Source organism: Gymnoscopelus braueri (genome assembly GCF_963280865.1).
Source record: "Gymnoscopelus braueri genome assembly, chromosome: 16".
Classification (NCBI taxonomy): Eukaryota; Metazoa; Chordata; class Actinopteri; order Myctophiformes; family Myctophidae; genus Gymnoscopelus; species Gymnoscopelus braueri.
Window position 1 is genome coordinate 14,365,457 of NC_137616.1, and position 18,074 is coordinate 14,383,530.

An 18,074-nucleotide genomic window follows, 5' to 3' on the forward strand; every position below is an offset into this window, starting at 1 on the left:
ACATGTTTGAAAATAGCCGATCTACAAGCTCAAGCATTGCGAGGCGTTGTGAGCTTGTAGATCGGCTATTTTCACAATATTTATCAGGGTCATTTATTTAGAGTCAAACTAAATGTAATGCCTCAACTCCTGCAATTCCAAGTGATTGTAAAGGTGGGGGTCCCCAGTTTAAAAATAATTATTTTGGAGGGTCCCCAATTTAAATGTTATTATTTTGGCAGGTCACCGCCTGAAATGTTTTGAGAATCCTTGCTAGTAAAGTGGTTCTCAAACATTTTCATGTCAAGGACCCCCACATTGATAAAAAGTCTAAGTGGCCGCAGACCCCCATCTAAAAATGCATTGTGCCAGGGACCCCCATAAGAAAAGATTTGTGTTAAAAAAGAAGAAAAACTACAAAATTGTACAGATTTTGTAAAGATTCACAAAAAATAACCAAATTACAAAATAGTTAATACTTGTTTTGATGCTATATTAACTACTTTAGCTGGGGACCCCCTGGAACCCCCCCTCCCCCTGGACCCCAGTTTGAGGACCTCTGCTCTAGTATTTCCCTCTTCACCTAATCTCCTTCAGTAAATGGCTGATCTACAAGCTCACATGCATCATGTGGTGAGACTAGGGTTCAAGTTGTTAAATCAAAACAGGGGGGAGTTTCCCTCGTTGGACGTAGCGCGTGGAAGGAACACGTTATTCCAACCAGTTCCCTTCCCCTCCATCAGGCGCCCCGGCTGTCATGGGGGAGGCGGTATAGTGACCAGGATTACTACATGTTTTTGTGAGGGTATTAACTACCCTTGGAGACACGGGGAGAACATGCAAACTCCACACAGAGTAGGCCCTTTCGCCAACCCCACCTAGGGTATGGGCGCTGATGACGTGGAGGAGAAGACACGCCCCCAGCGCCCACAGCGTCCCCCGGCGGGAATCGAACCCAGGACCTTCTAGCTGAGCTGCAGTTTCATCAATGAAGTGAAAACAAACATAATTTCTCACAGATTGTGGGCGCTTTAAACGAACATAACGTATTACCCCATGTTCCAGGGTCAGTGTAGTGAAAGTAGACTGCACAGTTCAAGTCTTCATTGTTAACAGGATGTCCACTGTACCAGTACCTGCACAATAAACAACAATGTATTTTAACATCCACTCAGTCATTCACATACAGTGACTTTAATATAATTACAATAGAAACATGTAAAATGTCTCACTGTGTTTTCCATTGACCCAGGTCCATCTGCCCTCCTCTGTCAGTCCTTTTCAGACCGACCAATCCATGATACATGGAGGGGCCAATCCTCAGGGCCCAATCCTCTGATGAATTCCTGATAATTTGTACATGATTGAATCATCATTAATTGTATCCAATACATTCTCTCACACACACACACACACACACACACACACACACACGTTCTTCTCTACTGTTAATGACCACCAGATCAGCTCCTTGATTCAGACATTCTTCTCTACTTTGCTGCCATGGTTTCCTCTCAGTAGATCTGTAGTAACAGCTGCCTCCAAACTTCTTCCATCCACTGGGACACGACTCTAAAAACATCAAACAGGTTGTAAAGAAGATTGAGGATTTTACCCACTTCCCGATTTGCTGTAATGAGAGCGTCATTCACCTTGATGCTGATGTTTGCAAACCTGGTTTTCATTTTTTTTTTGGTTTTCTGCAATGTTGTCATCGAGGTACAGTACATATTGGATTCATGTTAAATGTGTGTTTTCATACATTTCACCCGAACTTACGTCTATCAATTACACACCCCATGAAGCCTTGAATTCATGGAAAGTTTTTAGTTTGTCGCATTCCTCGGCCAATACCGGCGGAATCTCCGGTAGGAGACTCAAAGAGTGTCCTGAGTATCCCATTGAAAAAGATCTCCATGAATTCAAGGCTTCATGGGGTGTGTAATTGATAGAAAATAAGTGTTTTTTTCTGTGTATTACTTACTGTTTGTGTTTGTTGGTGTGAAGTTGACACCATGGCAATGTTGCAAGGCAAGCCTAATTATGCCTCGTTCACACCAAATAAAACTGAAAAAAAAAAGCAGAAGTACAGTAGTAGCTTTTTTATCAATAATTGGGTGTGTCTTAAGGTACCTGTCACTGAAGTCTCAGCTGGTGTGCCCGTTTAGGCCGAGACAAAACCGTTTGAACAGGAGCGCATTTTGAAATCTAAAATAGCAGCTGTAGATGAGAAATATATTTATGGATTAAAACAAAATAATCATAGGACGTTTATAAACAAGCTGCTAAATAACTGAACTAAGCTGCTAAGCTACCACTGCAGGGAGTCCGACTGAGGAGACCCTCTCACCGTGACACACACACACACGTCGCGGTCCCTCCTCTGCCATCAAAATATACTTACTGTAGATTTGATACAATAAGCATTTTAATTTCCTAATTAATCCATTCTTTGAATAAATTATTCACTAGTGTTTCAATGTAGCCAATTATTGGCTGGTCCCTCAGTATGTCTAATTGTATTGTTTTTTTGTGCCTGAGAGCTATGTGTCTTGTATTTGTGATTGTATCTACCTGCTGCTGTCTGTACAACACTTTGATCAATGTGGTTTTGTTTAATGTGCTTTATAAGGACATTTAATCAAAGAATGGATTGATTAGGACATTAAAATGCTTTCATTGCATCAGCAATTGATCATTCAGTGACATACAACTGCTCATTTACATTGAATTGCATTCAAGAATTCACAGGACAATTCCATGATCTAGTCAGATTTTATTCAAAAGAATCCAGCCAAAGATCAGCTTCAGTATAGTAGCCAAACTTTAGGACAAATGTCCTATAGCAGACACCAATGAGAAAGGACAATGATAAGTCATGAATATTCATAGATTCACTTTGCACAGTAGGCTAATTATTGTCTTTATAAGCAACAGGATTATTAGACCATATATACAATGACAAATCAGCATGTTTTGGAGTCACCCATACCCTGTAACTTTGTTATTACTCCAATTATTATGCGTTTTTATTCATGGCCTTCTCAATCTCCTTCAGCAGCTTGTCCTTGTTGTTTTTCACATTCTCCGCAGCTTTTGCCATCAGGTTAGAGATCATGTCAGGACTGTACGGTCCCTGGAAGGTCTTGTATGTCTTCCTCACCGCCTCAAGTTGATCTGATATATACACACACACACACACACACACACACACACACATGAGGAAAAAGGAGACAAAATAAATATACCCTTCTGACCACTAAAGGTAGGGTAAGTGATTTTTTTGGGGGGTTAAAATAAGTAAAATTGCTCTATATTGTGATAGTACTCATTGCTATAGAGTGGTTGTTCAGTAACATGAGTCTTTATTAAGAGGGCTCTTTATTAAACAGAAAATACATTTCTAGGTCAGGATACCAATTGTATCCGACCAGGATAGAGAACTCAGACAGGAGACAGATTAAAGTGAAATTGGAAATGACACAGACATGAGCAGACAAAATTGGAACTGGAACACAATAAAAATGGTGATAAGTGGGTACTCTCTCCTGATTGGCTAAAATGTTGTCACCTACCTGAAAATGTATTTTCTGTTTAAGAGCTGGAGAGACAGGGAGACCCCCGTTACTGAACAAAAACTCTATACACATTAAAAACCTTTTTTTCCCGGTATACTACTTAAATAGTTTTGGAAAACTGCTGCCATTTGTCCCAAAAAGAGACTGCAAAACCCTGAAAGATTTTTCAAGCAACTATATCCAGTTGTTGCAATGTAACATAGCTCCGTTTACACAATGCTCTACCCCCACCAACTGCACATACTTTCCCTCCCCCAGTTAGTGTTTCTTAAACCGTTTCATTTTGTTCTTGACACTTGCTTTGGCAATGCAAACGTATGTTTTCTCATGCCAATAAAGCTCCTTTGAATTGAAGTGTAGTATGTACATGTACAATAAAAATAAATGCCAATAAAAACAGTTACCGCCACAGTTAGCGACGTTGAACAGGGGCATGTGGATCACAGTCGGGCATCCGTTCTCTCCCGGAAACACATAGAAGTCCTTTTGGTCCTTCAGGGTCTGAACAGGTGGGAAAGGCAAGTCCATCTCCTTGGCCATTTTATGAGCTTGTTCAACCGTCTGTAGAAGCAAGCAGTGGTGGAAAAAAGTACTCATTTAAAAGTATCAATACTGCAATGTGGAAATACTCCCAGTCACACCAAAATATGGTTGCCCGCTGTTAAACTCAAGTTGTGCACGGCCGACGCCTTCTAAAAAACGGAGAAGCTTGTAGAGCATTCTGTCCCAATAATCAGTGACACAGCTGTCAGTCACTTTCAGGACCCTCCCATGCAACAGCTAAAACCAGTTGCTCTATCGCAAGCACCATGTCGCTTCCCCGAGTCTTGGGACGGTCCGCCTTCGACTCACCCGATTGGACAGAGGGGGTAAAAGCAGGATAGAGCACATAAACCCCAAGGTGTGCGCGACACACGGAAAGATGCGCAAGACTCATCAATCCACGCGATTCTCATTGAAAAAGCATAGGCAGATTCCGCCTCATAGGTAAAACAAAATTGCTGCGTGACCGCGTCCTTAGGGTGCGGCCAGACCAAACTTTTATTCTGCCTATGAGGGCGGATTTTGCCATTGCTTTTCAATGGGAATGGAGCGTTTTTTTGCGGAAATCCACAAATGGCAACACGTGTGCGTGTGTGTGTGTGCTTGCGTTACCATCATGGGGTCCCCAGCACTGAAGTCAAGGGAGATGATGAGGTCGATGTTTCTCTCTTTTCTGAGCACAGAGAAGTAGGGAGAGTTCAGCCGCAGCCCAGCATCTATATAGTCCCTCGTTTCATGATCCCTTTTTGCTGCCAGGACATTGGAGTCTACTTCTTGAACTGTACAAAATACATAATATACATTACAATACCTATACCAAAACACTAGACTATGGTTATAAAAGGGTCAGGACAGAGACATTTCTAATTAATTAACATGTTAAGGTGCCTCATCATCATCTTGACTCATCAGCTATTGTTGAGTTTGAGTTTTGAGTTTTATTTATTAGCACATAAAGAGTTAAAAACAAGAATAAAAAAAAAAAGAATGTCTGCAAATAAACGAGACGGAAAAGCGCCGGTGTTTGGATTCCAGGGGCGTGGCCTCTGACCCTTTGGTGGTGGCATTGGAAAGCACGCTATAAAGACACTGAGAAAAGATATGCAAGGGACTTCTTTTCTTGTGAGCTTTTAGATCTGCCATTTTCAAAAGATTTTTATACATTTTGAAAACTTGAAATGGGACATTTACAATGAGTACTTTTGGAACTTTAAGTAGCCTATACTTTGATGCCATTTACTTGTAACAGAGTATTTCTACATTGTGGTATTGTTTTACTCAAGTAAAATTGAATACACAGGTCAGCATGCTCACCTGGCATGTTCTGCAGGAAGTTGTGTGTGGTTCCCCAGGTCCAGTGATTGATGCATTTTATGGTGCTTGAAATTATTTTGACCCAGGCCCAAGAGCCTGAAATTAGAAGTATACCGTACATTGGTACGAGACAAATAAGCAATTATTAAACATTATTCTACTATCATAAACATAACATTTTAACAACAATATTTATTTTTTAAATTAAACACAGCCAAACACAATAATGTAGTTCATGGCATTTTTATTAAGTAAATGTATTAGGGTTTGGATGACATGGATGGCTCTGATGTAGAAGCAAAAATAAATATATTTTCCCGCACCGGTCATTAATGTTGCTCATCTTTGGATCTGAATAATCCATCCTCATGTTATCTTTGGATCACTACGAATTATGAGTTAATAAAAATAAATAACGCCGTGACCCAGGGGGATTGCGCCCTCTAGCAGCAGTGATGTCAGACTTGGTGCTCTATAAACCTCTGCTATTTGAAAAATAGCCGATCTACAAGCTCACAACACGTTGCAATGCGGCGAGTTGTGACCTTGTAGATCTGCTTTTTTTTTTTTTTTTTTTTTCCATTTTAAAATATGTGGAACATTTTAACAACAAAAATGTAGCATGGGGTTAATTTTTTTTCAGATGGGGGTCCGAAGACAAATACATATCAACTTGGGGGGTCCCCCCCAAAAAGTTTGAGAACCTTTAGAGAGGCCGCTAGGGGAGACCGACACAACTCACCACCGACAATGGCACACGGCACCGGGTACAAGTCATCGTATTGCTCACAGACCAGCAGCGTGAAGCGCTTGAGCTCCTCCCCTCCTCCGCTTGGGTCTAGTTCCACTGGTACCTGTACGCCCATCGTGCGTTTTCCTACAGGGGCGAAAACAGAGCCGTCAAAGACAAAAATAAATAACGTACGTCCTCCGTCTTTGGTGCCGAGCCAAAATGCAAGTAGCAAAATGATTAACCCATTAAAACCGGGAAAGCATCTCACATCATTTTAAACTACCTTAACCATTATTTTTATTTGGCCACTCAAAAATAGCAGATATGCAAGCTTATAGCACATCACACTATGAGCTTGTAAATCTGCCATTTTTGAAAAATCAATGAACATAATGTGCAAATCTACTCTAAACTAAATGTTGAGATGGGGGTCCGCGCGGCCAAATACATATCATTTTGGGGATGACATGAAAAAGCACCACTGCAACATACGTTTGTCAGAAAACGGTTTAGAGGACATCGTCTTAATGGGTTAAAAAACAAAGAGACTAGCAACTCACTGAAAAAGTATTTAAAAAAAATATATATAAAAAGTTTAGAGAGATGGTGAATGTTGTTACTATGGAGTTTGTTTAAATGCGTGTTTAAATGCCTAATTATCTGAAATTGTGCAATAGTCGTTTCTGCCGCCCTCTGGTCACTAGGTGGGGCTGGTAACCAATTCGTCCACACCTTTGTGTATCCTCATATAGTTTGATAAGCGTCTGTCACGGTGTCATGGATGGTGGATGGTGGTGAGGCCAAAATTGCTCTGCCCAGTTCTCCTCAGTGGCTGGAGCAATTGATCCGAAATCGCACACAGCCATTGACCATTACCATGTGCACCTAACCGCTAAGCCCGTTTTTCCACTTCAACAAATCTCAGCTGTTTATTCGCGTTTTTTGTAGTCGCCATGGTTACGGGTTGACAGATCATGTGCGCATATCCCCCCACGGATGCGTCGACCGGGTATGGACTAGTTTGATATAATTATAAAGATGTAATTTCCTGTTCTTGCATTAACTTGCCATTTTTAAGAGAGTTGTGAGCCACCTGGTTTGCAAAAACAGAACTGGACATTTTTTTGCCTACACAAATATAAATAAGTGGTTCTCAAAGGGGGAGAGGGGTTCCAGGGGATCCCCAGCAGAAATTAGTTAGGCTAATATAAGATCAAAATCAGTTCAACCACTTTAACCCTACATACAGTACATCAGCTTATTTACAAACAGCTGATCTTACAAGCTCACAACGCATCACGATGACACATGCTGTGAGCTTGTAGATCTGCCATTTTCAAATGAGAACCACTGGTTTATGGAGATCACGATGACTTTTAAAACGTGGTCGCTACATTCAAAGTGTACCTTGAAGCAGCAGGTTGATCCTTTCAGCGAGAGCAGTGTAATCCTGAGCATGTGCGGCCTGAAGATTAATGTCCACCAGCGTCCGGAGCACTTCACACGCCTTGCAGCCGCACAGCACATCTAGAAGAAAAGGTGCATGTGTGTGCTCTTGTATTACTATATACACACACACACACTTGTGAAGGCCAAATGTCCCCACAAGTATAGTAACATTTGAGAAATAGTCATTGTGAGGGTAATCTTCCTGATAAGATGAATGGTCGAAGTAAGAGAGAAAGGAGCGCATCTGTTTGGCAAAGTGAAATTCTGGTACAGATGGGTGACAACATTGAACGGCAATAGAGAGAAGAGACCAAAGCACTCATGTGGGACTGTGTATTCTTACCATACTATAAAGGCTTTAAGGTAAAAAAAAAAAAAAAGTTGGGAGTTATGCCTGATTTATATTTAGCCTATAGCCTTGCGTCTGTGTCACACCCCGAAAATAGCAGACCTACTAGCTGGCGTCGTGAGCTTGTAGATCGGCTATTTTCGGCTTCAGGTTGAAAATAACAAAAATTGCATTTATAAAATCGATGTCCTAAAGCGTTGATCTCTTCACAAATAATACAAACCTGCGTGCGTGCGCACTGAACCAATAAAAGGACTATTTAAAGGACTAAATCAATACATGTCAAATGTCATACCGGCATGGACCCAGTGCTTCAAGGCATCCTTTAGCGATTTCCACAGCTCTTGCTTTATTTCTTCCATATCACCTAGGGCGCTGCCACACATGCCTGCAAATAACAGATCAACACAAAGCTCACAATAATACCGTAATACACTGATTAACAACCAGTGGGCGATGAGCAGTGGTAGAAAAAAAGTACTCAAATGTTTATCAATAATAGTAATAGTATCAATACTGCAATGTAGAAATACTCTGTTAGGGCGCGGTCCCACCGCACTTTTATTTTACCTATTGGGCGAAATCTGCCAACGCAAATGCGTGGATTCATGGTCTTGCGCATTTTTTCCATGAATCCACGCATTTGCAGATTCCGCCCCAGAGGTAAAATAAAAGTGCGGTGGGACTGTGCCCTTAGGGCGCGCTCCCACCGCACTTTTATTTTACCTCTGGGGCGGAATCTGCCAATGCTTTGTCAATGCAAATGCGTGGATTCACACAAGAGCGGATCTTTCCGCATGTCGCGCAGACCGTGCGTTTATCTGCTCTACACGACTTGTCCATTTGAAGCATAAAACTGCTGGAGGCAGGAGCTGATTTTCCCCCTCTGTCCAATCGGGTGAGTCGAAGGCGGACCGTCCCAAGACTCAGGAAGCACCATGGTGCTCAAGGCAGAAGGCGGTGCGGGCTACGGGGAGGGTCTTGAAAGTGAGTGACAGGTGGGTCACTCCCGTTTTTTTAGAATCCGCTGGCTGCAAAAAACTGTGGCCGCGCACAACCTGCGTTTAACGCTAGCCGACCATGTTTTGGTGGGAGCGCGTCCTTAGGGCGTGCTCCCACCGCACTTTTATTTTACCTCTGGGGCGGAATCTGCCAATGCTTTGTCAATGCAAATGCGTGGATTCTTGGAAAAAATCCACAAGACCATGAATCCATGAATTTGCATTGACAAAGCATTGGCAGATTCTGCCCCAGAGGTAAAATAAAAGTGCGGTGGGAGCGCGCCCTTACAAGTTACTTTGCAGATTTAGATTATTACAAAACATACATTAACCAATTAAGCCCTACGTATTTTTTACTTCAATAGACAATCGTTGTGAGGTTGTAGAATGGCTATTCTTGAAAAAGATATGAGAAATGTCGACAGATTTGAGTACTTTTGGTACTACAAATATTTTGATGCCAATACTTTTGTACTTTCACTCAAGTAAAACTTTGAATACAGGCCTATTACTTGCACTTCTTTCACCACGGTCTCTGGGTTAAGTAGAAATTGATTGAACACTATTAGTCAAAAGATGTACTGTAAACAGCACGGAGGTACAGTAAAAAACATTTTGACTAAAAGGATAACACAATAAAAAGTCCTTATGTATTCAATTAATCAGCAGAGCACAGAATATTAACACATTAAGGAGGCGAAAAAGGAAATCACCTTGCACGTAGGCCATGTCCATCTCTGGATGCTTCTTCGTCAGCTTCCCCTGGTCAAACTTACTGCCGAGGTAAGCCTGGTCCACGTAGGCCCCACTTAGAGAGTAGCCCGCCTCATCCGGGGTCATTTCAAGCCACATATCTGCCAAGAAATCTCAGTCACTCCACTGAATCTGTCAGTGTTTTATCTAGTCATGGTCATTTTTGAGCGGTGTAGCCGCTCCTATAAGTGGGGTTGGGAATTCGTCCTTCCCTGTACTGTGATTGGCCGACTCTATTCACACCCTTTCCGTTCTTCCCTGTACTGTGATTTGGCTGACTCTATTCACACCCTTTTCGCGGTACCGTGATTGGCTGACTCTATTCAGACCCTTTGCTTTGATTGGCTAGCGAGACGCATGATGAAATTAATAACCTATAAATAGTACCACGCACTTAAAAAAAAAAACATCTTATTTCTGAAGTGAGCTTCCATCACTGTGATGACACCGCTCACTTCACACTGGGTGTAGTTTTTATTTATTCATTCATGTAGATAGTTACCTAGTTAGCTAGCTAGAGAATACCCCACCTCAACTGGCCATACTTTATTAGTCAAAAAATGTAAACGGGTACAATAAAACATTTAGGCTAAAAGGATACCACAAAAAGGTCCCGGGGACCATTGCGGTCCTATGTATTCAATTCATCAACAGAGCATAGAATATTAACACATGTCATCAACAAATAGCTATATTTACAGAGGAGAAAAAGAAGAAAACGGCATCAGTGTCTGATCCCTCATTTCAATGGAAAATAATATAAATATAATAATAATATCATATATTATATTAATATCAATCAACCAACCAATCAATTAATTTAACAGATGATAATTTGACTTTACCTTTTAAGGCATGTTGGTTTGGTTTGATGTCCTTGTCAATCATAGTGAAGATGGGATAGGGATCCTTGCTGCGCTCTCCTCTCTGCTCTGACAGAACACGTTCATCTATCTGAAGAGAGATCCTCAGTAAGTGTTCCAGGGTCCCAGCCAGAATTTGTTAATATACCATCACAATTATTTTAACCACTTTATCCATATTTTATACTTTGGCTATTCAAAAACAGATGTACATGTTGCAATTTTTGATCAAAATCATAATTTTGAATGTCTTTTCTCTTCTGGGGGTCCCTGGCAGAAAGTATTTGCAGATGGGGGTCCGCGCGGCCAAATAGCATAACAATTTGGGGGTCCTTGACATGAAAATGTTTGATAACCCCTCTGACCTCTTTCACCATGGCGGGGACCACCACTGCAGCCCAGAAATGAGTCAAGTTGTAGTTGTCCGTTTCGTGGTAGTATTTTTTCAATTTAGCTCCCCTCTCTGTCCAGCTCACGTCGGGACCAGCCAGCCTCTTAGCGATGTCATGTGTAATAGACTCCAGACTGGATGACCAGTTGCTCTCTCTGTACAAAGAGGACATGCACCTGGAAAAGGAGGAGAGACCAAAAAAATGCATGATGTAATTTCATCGATGATAAAATGCATGTAAATTGATTTCCATTCAAAGCGGGGTTGAATAATCATACATGAACTGGGTTCATGGTTCCACATGAAAATAGCCGATCTACAAGCTCACAGCGCTTCGCGAGGCGTTCTGAGCTTGTAGATCAGCTATTTTCACAATTTATGCCTCTTTCTTCTATTATTTGACAATGTGGCCAATGTTTGACAATTTTTTATAGTAGTTTGTTGATTACTTTTGATGCGGTAATAGTCTTTTTATTTTCTTCCTTTTTTTTGGGTATTAAAAAGTCCTTAAATTGTCACTTTACTGTCATCTGGGGACCCACCCCCCAAAAAAGAATCACGTGGGGACCTGACCCAGAGGTTCAGAACAACGAAATGACATTCATTCATGTAATTTCATCTCTCTACCAGGTAGATCCAGACACTCCACTCAGGTACGTCATGGAGTCCAGAAGGTTCTCTTTCTTCAGTTGGAGCAGAGATCCAAGCAGTGCCACCATGGCTCTCTCTCCTCCCCCAGAGCCAATCAGAGCGATGTTGGGAACCTTGTCCTTTAAAGGCCATGGTGGAAAAAAGGATTCACATCTTTGACTTAAGTAAAAGTATCAATACTGCAGTGTAGAAATACTCTGCTAGTAAGTAAAAGTCCGGAATTATACATTTACTTGAGTAAAAGTACAAAAATATTGGTATCAAAATGTACCAAAAGTTGAAAGTACTCATTACGCAGAATGTCCCATTTCACAAGTTTTCAAATGTATACATTGTATAGAAATCTTTTGAAAATAGCAGATCTAATAGCAGAAAATAGCAAGCTCACGATGCGTCACATCGTGAGCTTGTAGAACGGTTATTTTCGAATGGCCGAAATATGTATAGGGTTGAAGTGGTTAATGTATGTTTTGTAATAGTAATCAAAATCTACAAAGTTACTAGTAACTAAGGTTTTCAAATAATTGTAGTGGAGTAAAAGTACTTCAGTACTGAAAATTGGAAATACTCTACTAAAGTAAAAAATAGCTCTTAAGTACATGTACACCAGTGCAGATCCACTACTTTTGAGTGACTGTAGTTGTATGATCACGATCTACGAAAAAAAAAACGTACATCTGACAAAGGCTAACCCCCCCCCCCCCCCCCCCCCGCAACACACACGCACAGTTTTCAGACATGTTAACCAATTCATCCCCACATACTTCTCATGCGACGAAGATCAAAAATAGCCGATCTACAAGCTCACAACATGTCGACTCACCATGCACAACATCGACGGGAAAGCAGTGTTAGTTCAATACAAATGCTTTTGCCACTAAAATTCAATGAATAATCAAATCATAACACTGATCAAAAAGAACGGTGATAATCATTTCACTCAATCACTATAAAAACAAGCCCAAAATAGGGATTGATTATTCATCGATTATTTCATTAAAGCGGCACTATGTCACTTTTTTTTAAGGAATAAAATGTAATTTTGTCCAATCTGTTTGTTACCTTAATACAATATAACTTCTACAATTGGGGTCGTTGTATTTTGTCTCCCTGCTCTTCTATTGACATTTAGAGCGTGTCAAAGGTCATGTCTCACCTAGACACAGGATCTGACACAAATCTTGACCTGATGGTCAAGATTGAATTTATCCCCTGAGCAAGCAGGCAAAATGTCAGCACTTGCGCAGGAAAGTAGAAGAGGAAAGTTGCAAAGTGCAGCTTTAAATGATTGTTTTTATTTATTTATAATGGATTACTTCAATGAACTGTTGCACCCTAGAAGAGCTGAAAGACTCATACCGTTGGGCAGGAGATTTGGTTCTTCCTCAGACAGTCTAGAACTGTGAGTCTTCTCTTGGCGACATGCTGCTCCTCCTCCCTATTCAGAGAATGACCGATACGAATCTTGATGGGGAGAAAAAAAGTTAATAAAAAATGTATGATAAAGTTACACATTTTATATAGTTTTTTTGTGTGTATGTGACAGTTGAAATGCATATTTCACTTCATGTCACTTTTCCCTCTAAAACCAGAGAGGGTGCAGCCCTTTGGGGACCTTGACTTCAATTATAAAGCCAAAATTAACAACTAAAGGGTTCACACCAAGCATTGTAACGATTATATCTATATCTATATTGTTTAACCATTAGTTGTGGTGTCATCCACTTAGTTATAATTACAGCGCTTACATGTCAATTTGGCCAAACTAGCCCTTTAGTAGTAGTAGGTAGTATCAGTCAGTGGTGTAAAGTAACTAAGTACATTTACCGTACTTAAGTACAATTTTGAGATATTTTTACTTTACTGGAGTATTTCCAAATTTCAGTACTTTTACTTCTACTCCACTACATCTCAGAGGCAGATATTATACTTTTAAAAATATTATAATATTTATAAAAATGTACTTTAGTTAATGGTTACTTTGTAGATTTTTATTATTATTATTACAAACCATACATTAGGCCTACCCACTTCAGGCCAACAGTACATACATTTTGGCAATTTGGCAATTTGAAAGTATTTTCTAAATACATTTGAAAACTTGTGAAATGGCACAGTCTGCATTATGAGAAATTTCTACTTTAAGTACATTTTGATACCAATACTTTTGTAGTTTTACTCAAGTACATTTTGAATTATGGGCTTTTACTTAAAAATAAAGTACTTAACAGTACTTTCTACATTGCAGTATTGATACTTTTACTTAAGTAAAACATGTGAGGACTTCTTCCACCTCTGGTATCAGTCATAGTAACTCACTATTATACACAATTATGTAATAAATAAGGTGACTTTACCCATTTCTCCATGTTCTCTGTGAGATGTCAGTCAAACAAGTAAGGTGAACTTGAGTAGTTAGATCAGTGAAATGAAACATGTAGGTGATACAATCGCAGGTGTATTTATACTGTGGTGATTGCAACGTGGATTGGCTGAGAGATAAGCAGCACAGCTGAACTTGATAATGTCCCATTGTTGATAATGCCCATTGATGAATGTACAGGGTGAGATGCTCCTGCTCGGCAGTGTACACGTGCAGTAGCACGCCTGATGCCACACAGGGGCGCTCCTCCACCATCAGCTCAAATCTCTGCCCCAGGTTAGCTCCATAAAGAACCTCTCACTCCGCTATACAGCTCCGAGATGAGGTTCTATGTCGTTACCTTCCAGAATCGGGTGGACGTCCGCCAAGGCTCCGCTGTTTACCCTTTTGTATACGTTGTATCCCAAAACTAATGGTAGATTCCAAGCCGCACGGATGTTTAAAGTTTGGTTCGGCGCGTAAAATTTTAGGAACGGAGCGAAACTACACGTTTAAATCGCTTATTCAGTCAGCCTGTGGCCATGTTTCCCATTGTAGCCAAACCGGGAGCAGTACTGGCAGCGGACGTAGGGGGGTTTTCCGGGTTGAATGGGAAACATGGCCACAGGCTGACTGAATGAGCGATTTAAACGTGTAGTTTCGCTCCATTCCTAAAATGTTATGCGCCGAACCAAACTTTAAACATCCGTGCGGCTTGGAATCTACCATTAGTTTTGGGATACGACATATACAAAAGGGTAAACAGCGGAGCCTTGGCGGACGTCCACCCGATTCTGGAAGGTAACGACATAGAACCTCATCTCGGAGCTGTATAGCGGAGTGAGAGGTTCTTTATGGAGCTACCCCAGGTTGAACGTGTCATCTATGGGAGGAAAAAGGGACAGAGGAGGATGGAGTCGTTTCTGAGTGTATGTGTCATGCACAACACATACACAGTTAAAGGTAGGGTAAGTGATTTTCTTTGGTTAAAATAGCTATATTCTGATAGTACTCATTGCTATAGAGTGTTTGTTCAGTAAAAGGAGTCTCCTTGACTCTCCAGCTCTTTATAAAACAGAAAATGCATTTTCGTTTCAGTTTCAGTTTCATTTCCAATGTTATCCAATCAGGATAGAGAACTCAATCAGGATATAGATTAAACAAGTGAAATTGGAAGTGATGACACTAAGAAATGAGCAGGCAAAATTGGAACTGGAACACTATAGAAATGAAGCTTAAAAATTGGTACTTTCTCCTGATTGGCTGAGATTTTGACACCTACCAGAAAATGTATTTTCTGTTTATTAAAGAGCTGGAGAGACGGGGAGACTCCTGTTACTGAACAGACACTCTATAGCAATGATTACTATCAGAATATAGTGCTTTAATCTTTTAACACAATACTTTTTGTTTTAACCCAAAAATATCACTTACCCTACCTTTAAATTGGATATATTTATATTGCATTCTGGAAGCGGAGGTGACCACTCACCATTGAAGTCACAGGTCTGGCGTGAGCAGAACATAACAAAGGCCAGCAGATGAATACCCGAAGATCCTTGGGAACATGGGGGGGGGGGGGTACATGCCAAATACCTTAAACTTATTTTTTTTATTTGAATACAATTTTAAAGAGTTAACCACTTAAACTGGACACTGTGTTGGCTGTGTTGACTTTTTTCCATCTACACCAAATCCCTGACAGCTGATCTACAAGACAGAATAGGGATGCTAATAGAGTTGATAAAGGGTCGTAAATCCTGCTCTATGTTATTTATAACTATTTGTAGTTAAACAGCTGAAAACCCAGTGTAAAAAGGATGAGACGAAATCAAAGACAGACACAGGCCGGTTCTCAAATTAAAAGGTTGACATTGTATTAAGAGAAAGAATCAGTCCACGATGCACCGTACAGCAAAAATATCTCTCTGCTATTACAAACACAGGCAATAGTATTTATACACAAGTTGGAGTCCGGACATCAGATATAAGGTGGATCCTAACGATTGGTTAAGACCCTTAGACGTCAGATCATATCTGATGAGCTGTCAGGCATCAGGGTGTCATCATAATAAGTTGTTGTTCATCTTATAGTGTCCTTGTGTACAACTTTTGGTTCCATAAATAAGTTATTCCTTCGATATCATAGGACATGTGGCAGGTTTATCTGTGACAGGGTGACAGCTGACAGAGTAAATTAGTGACAATATCCCGGTCATACAGAGATATAGGTCATCGTACAGAGATACAGGTCATTAGGACATTAAATCACAAAGCGTTGACCAAGACATGTTTTTACTGATTGGAAGCATATGGAGCCGGCACCAGATAGCAAATATGGAGTCAGCTACATGGCCTTGGTAGTTGGTAGAGAAAGTATAGTAGAGTTACAAAAGGCATGTTTACAATCACTATATTAATTTGACTGGTTAGATCGATATTTCTAGATCATATCAATCTGGTCCACAAAACATATAGTTTTAACTCCATCAGATGCTGAGGTTCAAGTGGTTAAGAGAATATAAAATAAGAAAATAAAACATTAAGCCTACTTAGAGAGTGTATTCACCTCGCCTTCCTCGCGAAGAGGGTCACAACTGAACTAGCGGACCTCACCTGTAGCAAACCTCAGCACCCTCATCCTCATAAGAGTCTGTCTGCACCTCTGAGCCATGATAAAGCACTGCTTCAGTTTGGCTACGGTGAAGAACAAGCCACAAAACATGAGCACAAAAAACATTAAGAACATTAAGACTAACACATTATTGTCACAGTGGTAATTCCGGGCACCAAAACCACAGCACCAGTGAAAGGAAAGGAGCCTATAACTCAGACATGCTGCAGCTCCTCCCTCAGCACCAGATAAGTTATACAGTTTCTCCATGTGTAAAAATAAAAAGAGCCCCTTTCATAATAGGAGATAAAATAATTATGAAAGGTGGGATTATACCTACAGTATCTAATGGAATGAACATAGAGCTGGAGAAGGGGGACAGAGTTAACAAGCATTTACCTGCTGGTTGTAATCTAGGACTAGGTGATAACATGCATTTTACAATACCATCGCACCACATTCAGTGATACCAGCATTACTTAAAAGATATATGATATATCATTATGTTGGTAGGCCAACATAATGCTCCTATTCATCCCATTCCTGTCAATAAAAGAATATTCAAAAGCAATGCTGTCTGTCTGTCTGTTGTATGTTTTACTGATTCATTTTTAGACTGTAATACATGTAGAAGGCCAATTAAGAATTGCAGTATGATGTGTTTTGTTATGGCACATGCAGTAGGCCCATATGAGGGAAAGACTGCACTACTTCAATAATCTAGATATTGAATGTATGTGATACACAAAGATTGTGTATCACATACATTCAATATAAATATATCACATATATTCAATATCTAGATTATTGAAGTATTTATAATCTTTTTTACCTTGTAAACCTGTGATGTGACAATAAACCTGATTCTGATTCAGCTGATGCACTGTCTGTCCCAGAACCAGCAGGGGGAGCCAGGACCACATTATTATCAGTGGTTCTCAAACAGTTTAATGTCACAAGAAGGACCCCCAATTCATATGTATTTGGCTGTGGACCTCCATCTGAAGATATTTCATGCCTGGGACTTCCATACAAGATTTGTGTTAAAAAAAATCAAAAATAATTTATCTTTCAAGAGTTTGTGATTTTATAGATCATGTGCTATTTCCAATTAAGTTAAAGAATTATTTAGCCCTTATACTATAGGGATAAAGACTTCTTTAACTTAAAGTGGTTAAACTATGATGCTATATTAAGTAATTTAGCTGCAGACCCCAGCCCCTGGAACCCCCTCAAGGACCCCTGGGGGCAGGGGGTCCTTGAGAATTACTGATGTACATGAAACACTATCAAACAGGTGATGTGTGTTGGTATTAATGTGTGTAATATGATCATGGATCTAACTAAGTACGAATGTTTTGGAAATTAAACTGAACACTGAAGAGTTTTAACTCTAATCGACGAACTTGGTGGACTAACTAAACCTAACTAAACCTAATCTCGCGTATTTAATAATAACATTTTGCTGGGGACCCCCTGGAACCCCCCCCAGGC

General features: G+C 40.3%; 1 protein-coding gene across 1 annotated transcript; it reads right to left on the reverse strand.

The window, feature by feature from the left end:
* Positions 1-1,074: 1,074 nt before the first annotated feature.
* Positions 1,075-13,997, reverse strand: LOC308103802 (cytosolic phospholipase A2 gamma-like; the record flags this gene model as incomplete). The annotated part of the gene is made up of 13 exons (XM_080453975.1): positions 13,962-13,997; positions 12,964-13,068; positions 11,581-11,723; positions 10,928-11,129; positions 10,545-10,653; positions 9,660-9,800; positions 8,241-8,333; positions 7,555-7,674; positions 6,157-6,291; positions 4,713-4,879; positions 3,962-4,118; positions 1,474-1,551; positions 1,075-1,115 (listed from the first exon to the last, which is right to left on the reverse strand). Exons 1-13 carry the CDS (start codon positions 13,971-13,973, stop codon positions 1,075-1,077), a joined length of 1,503 nt encoding a protein of 500 aa, XP_080310101.1. The 5' UTR covers positions 13,974-13,997.
* Between the last annotated feature and the right edge of the window lie 4,077 nt (positions 13,998-18,074).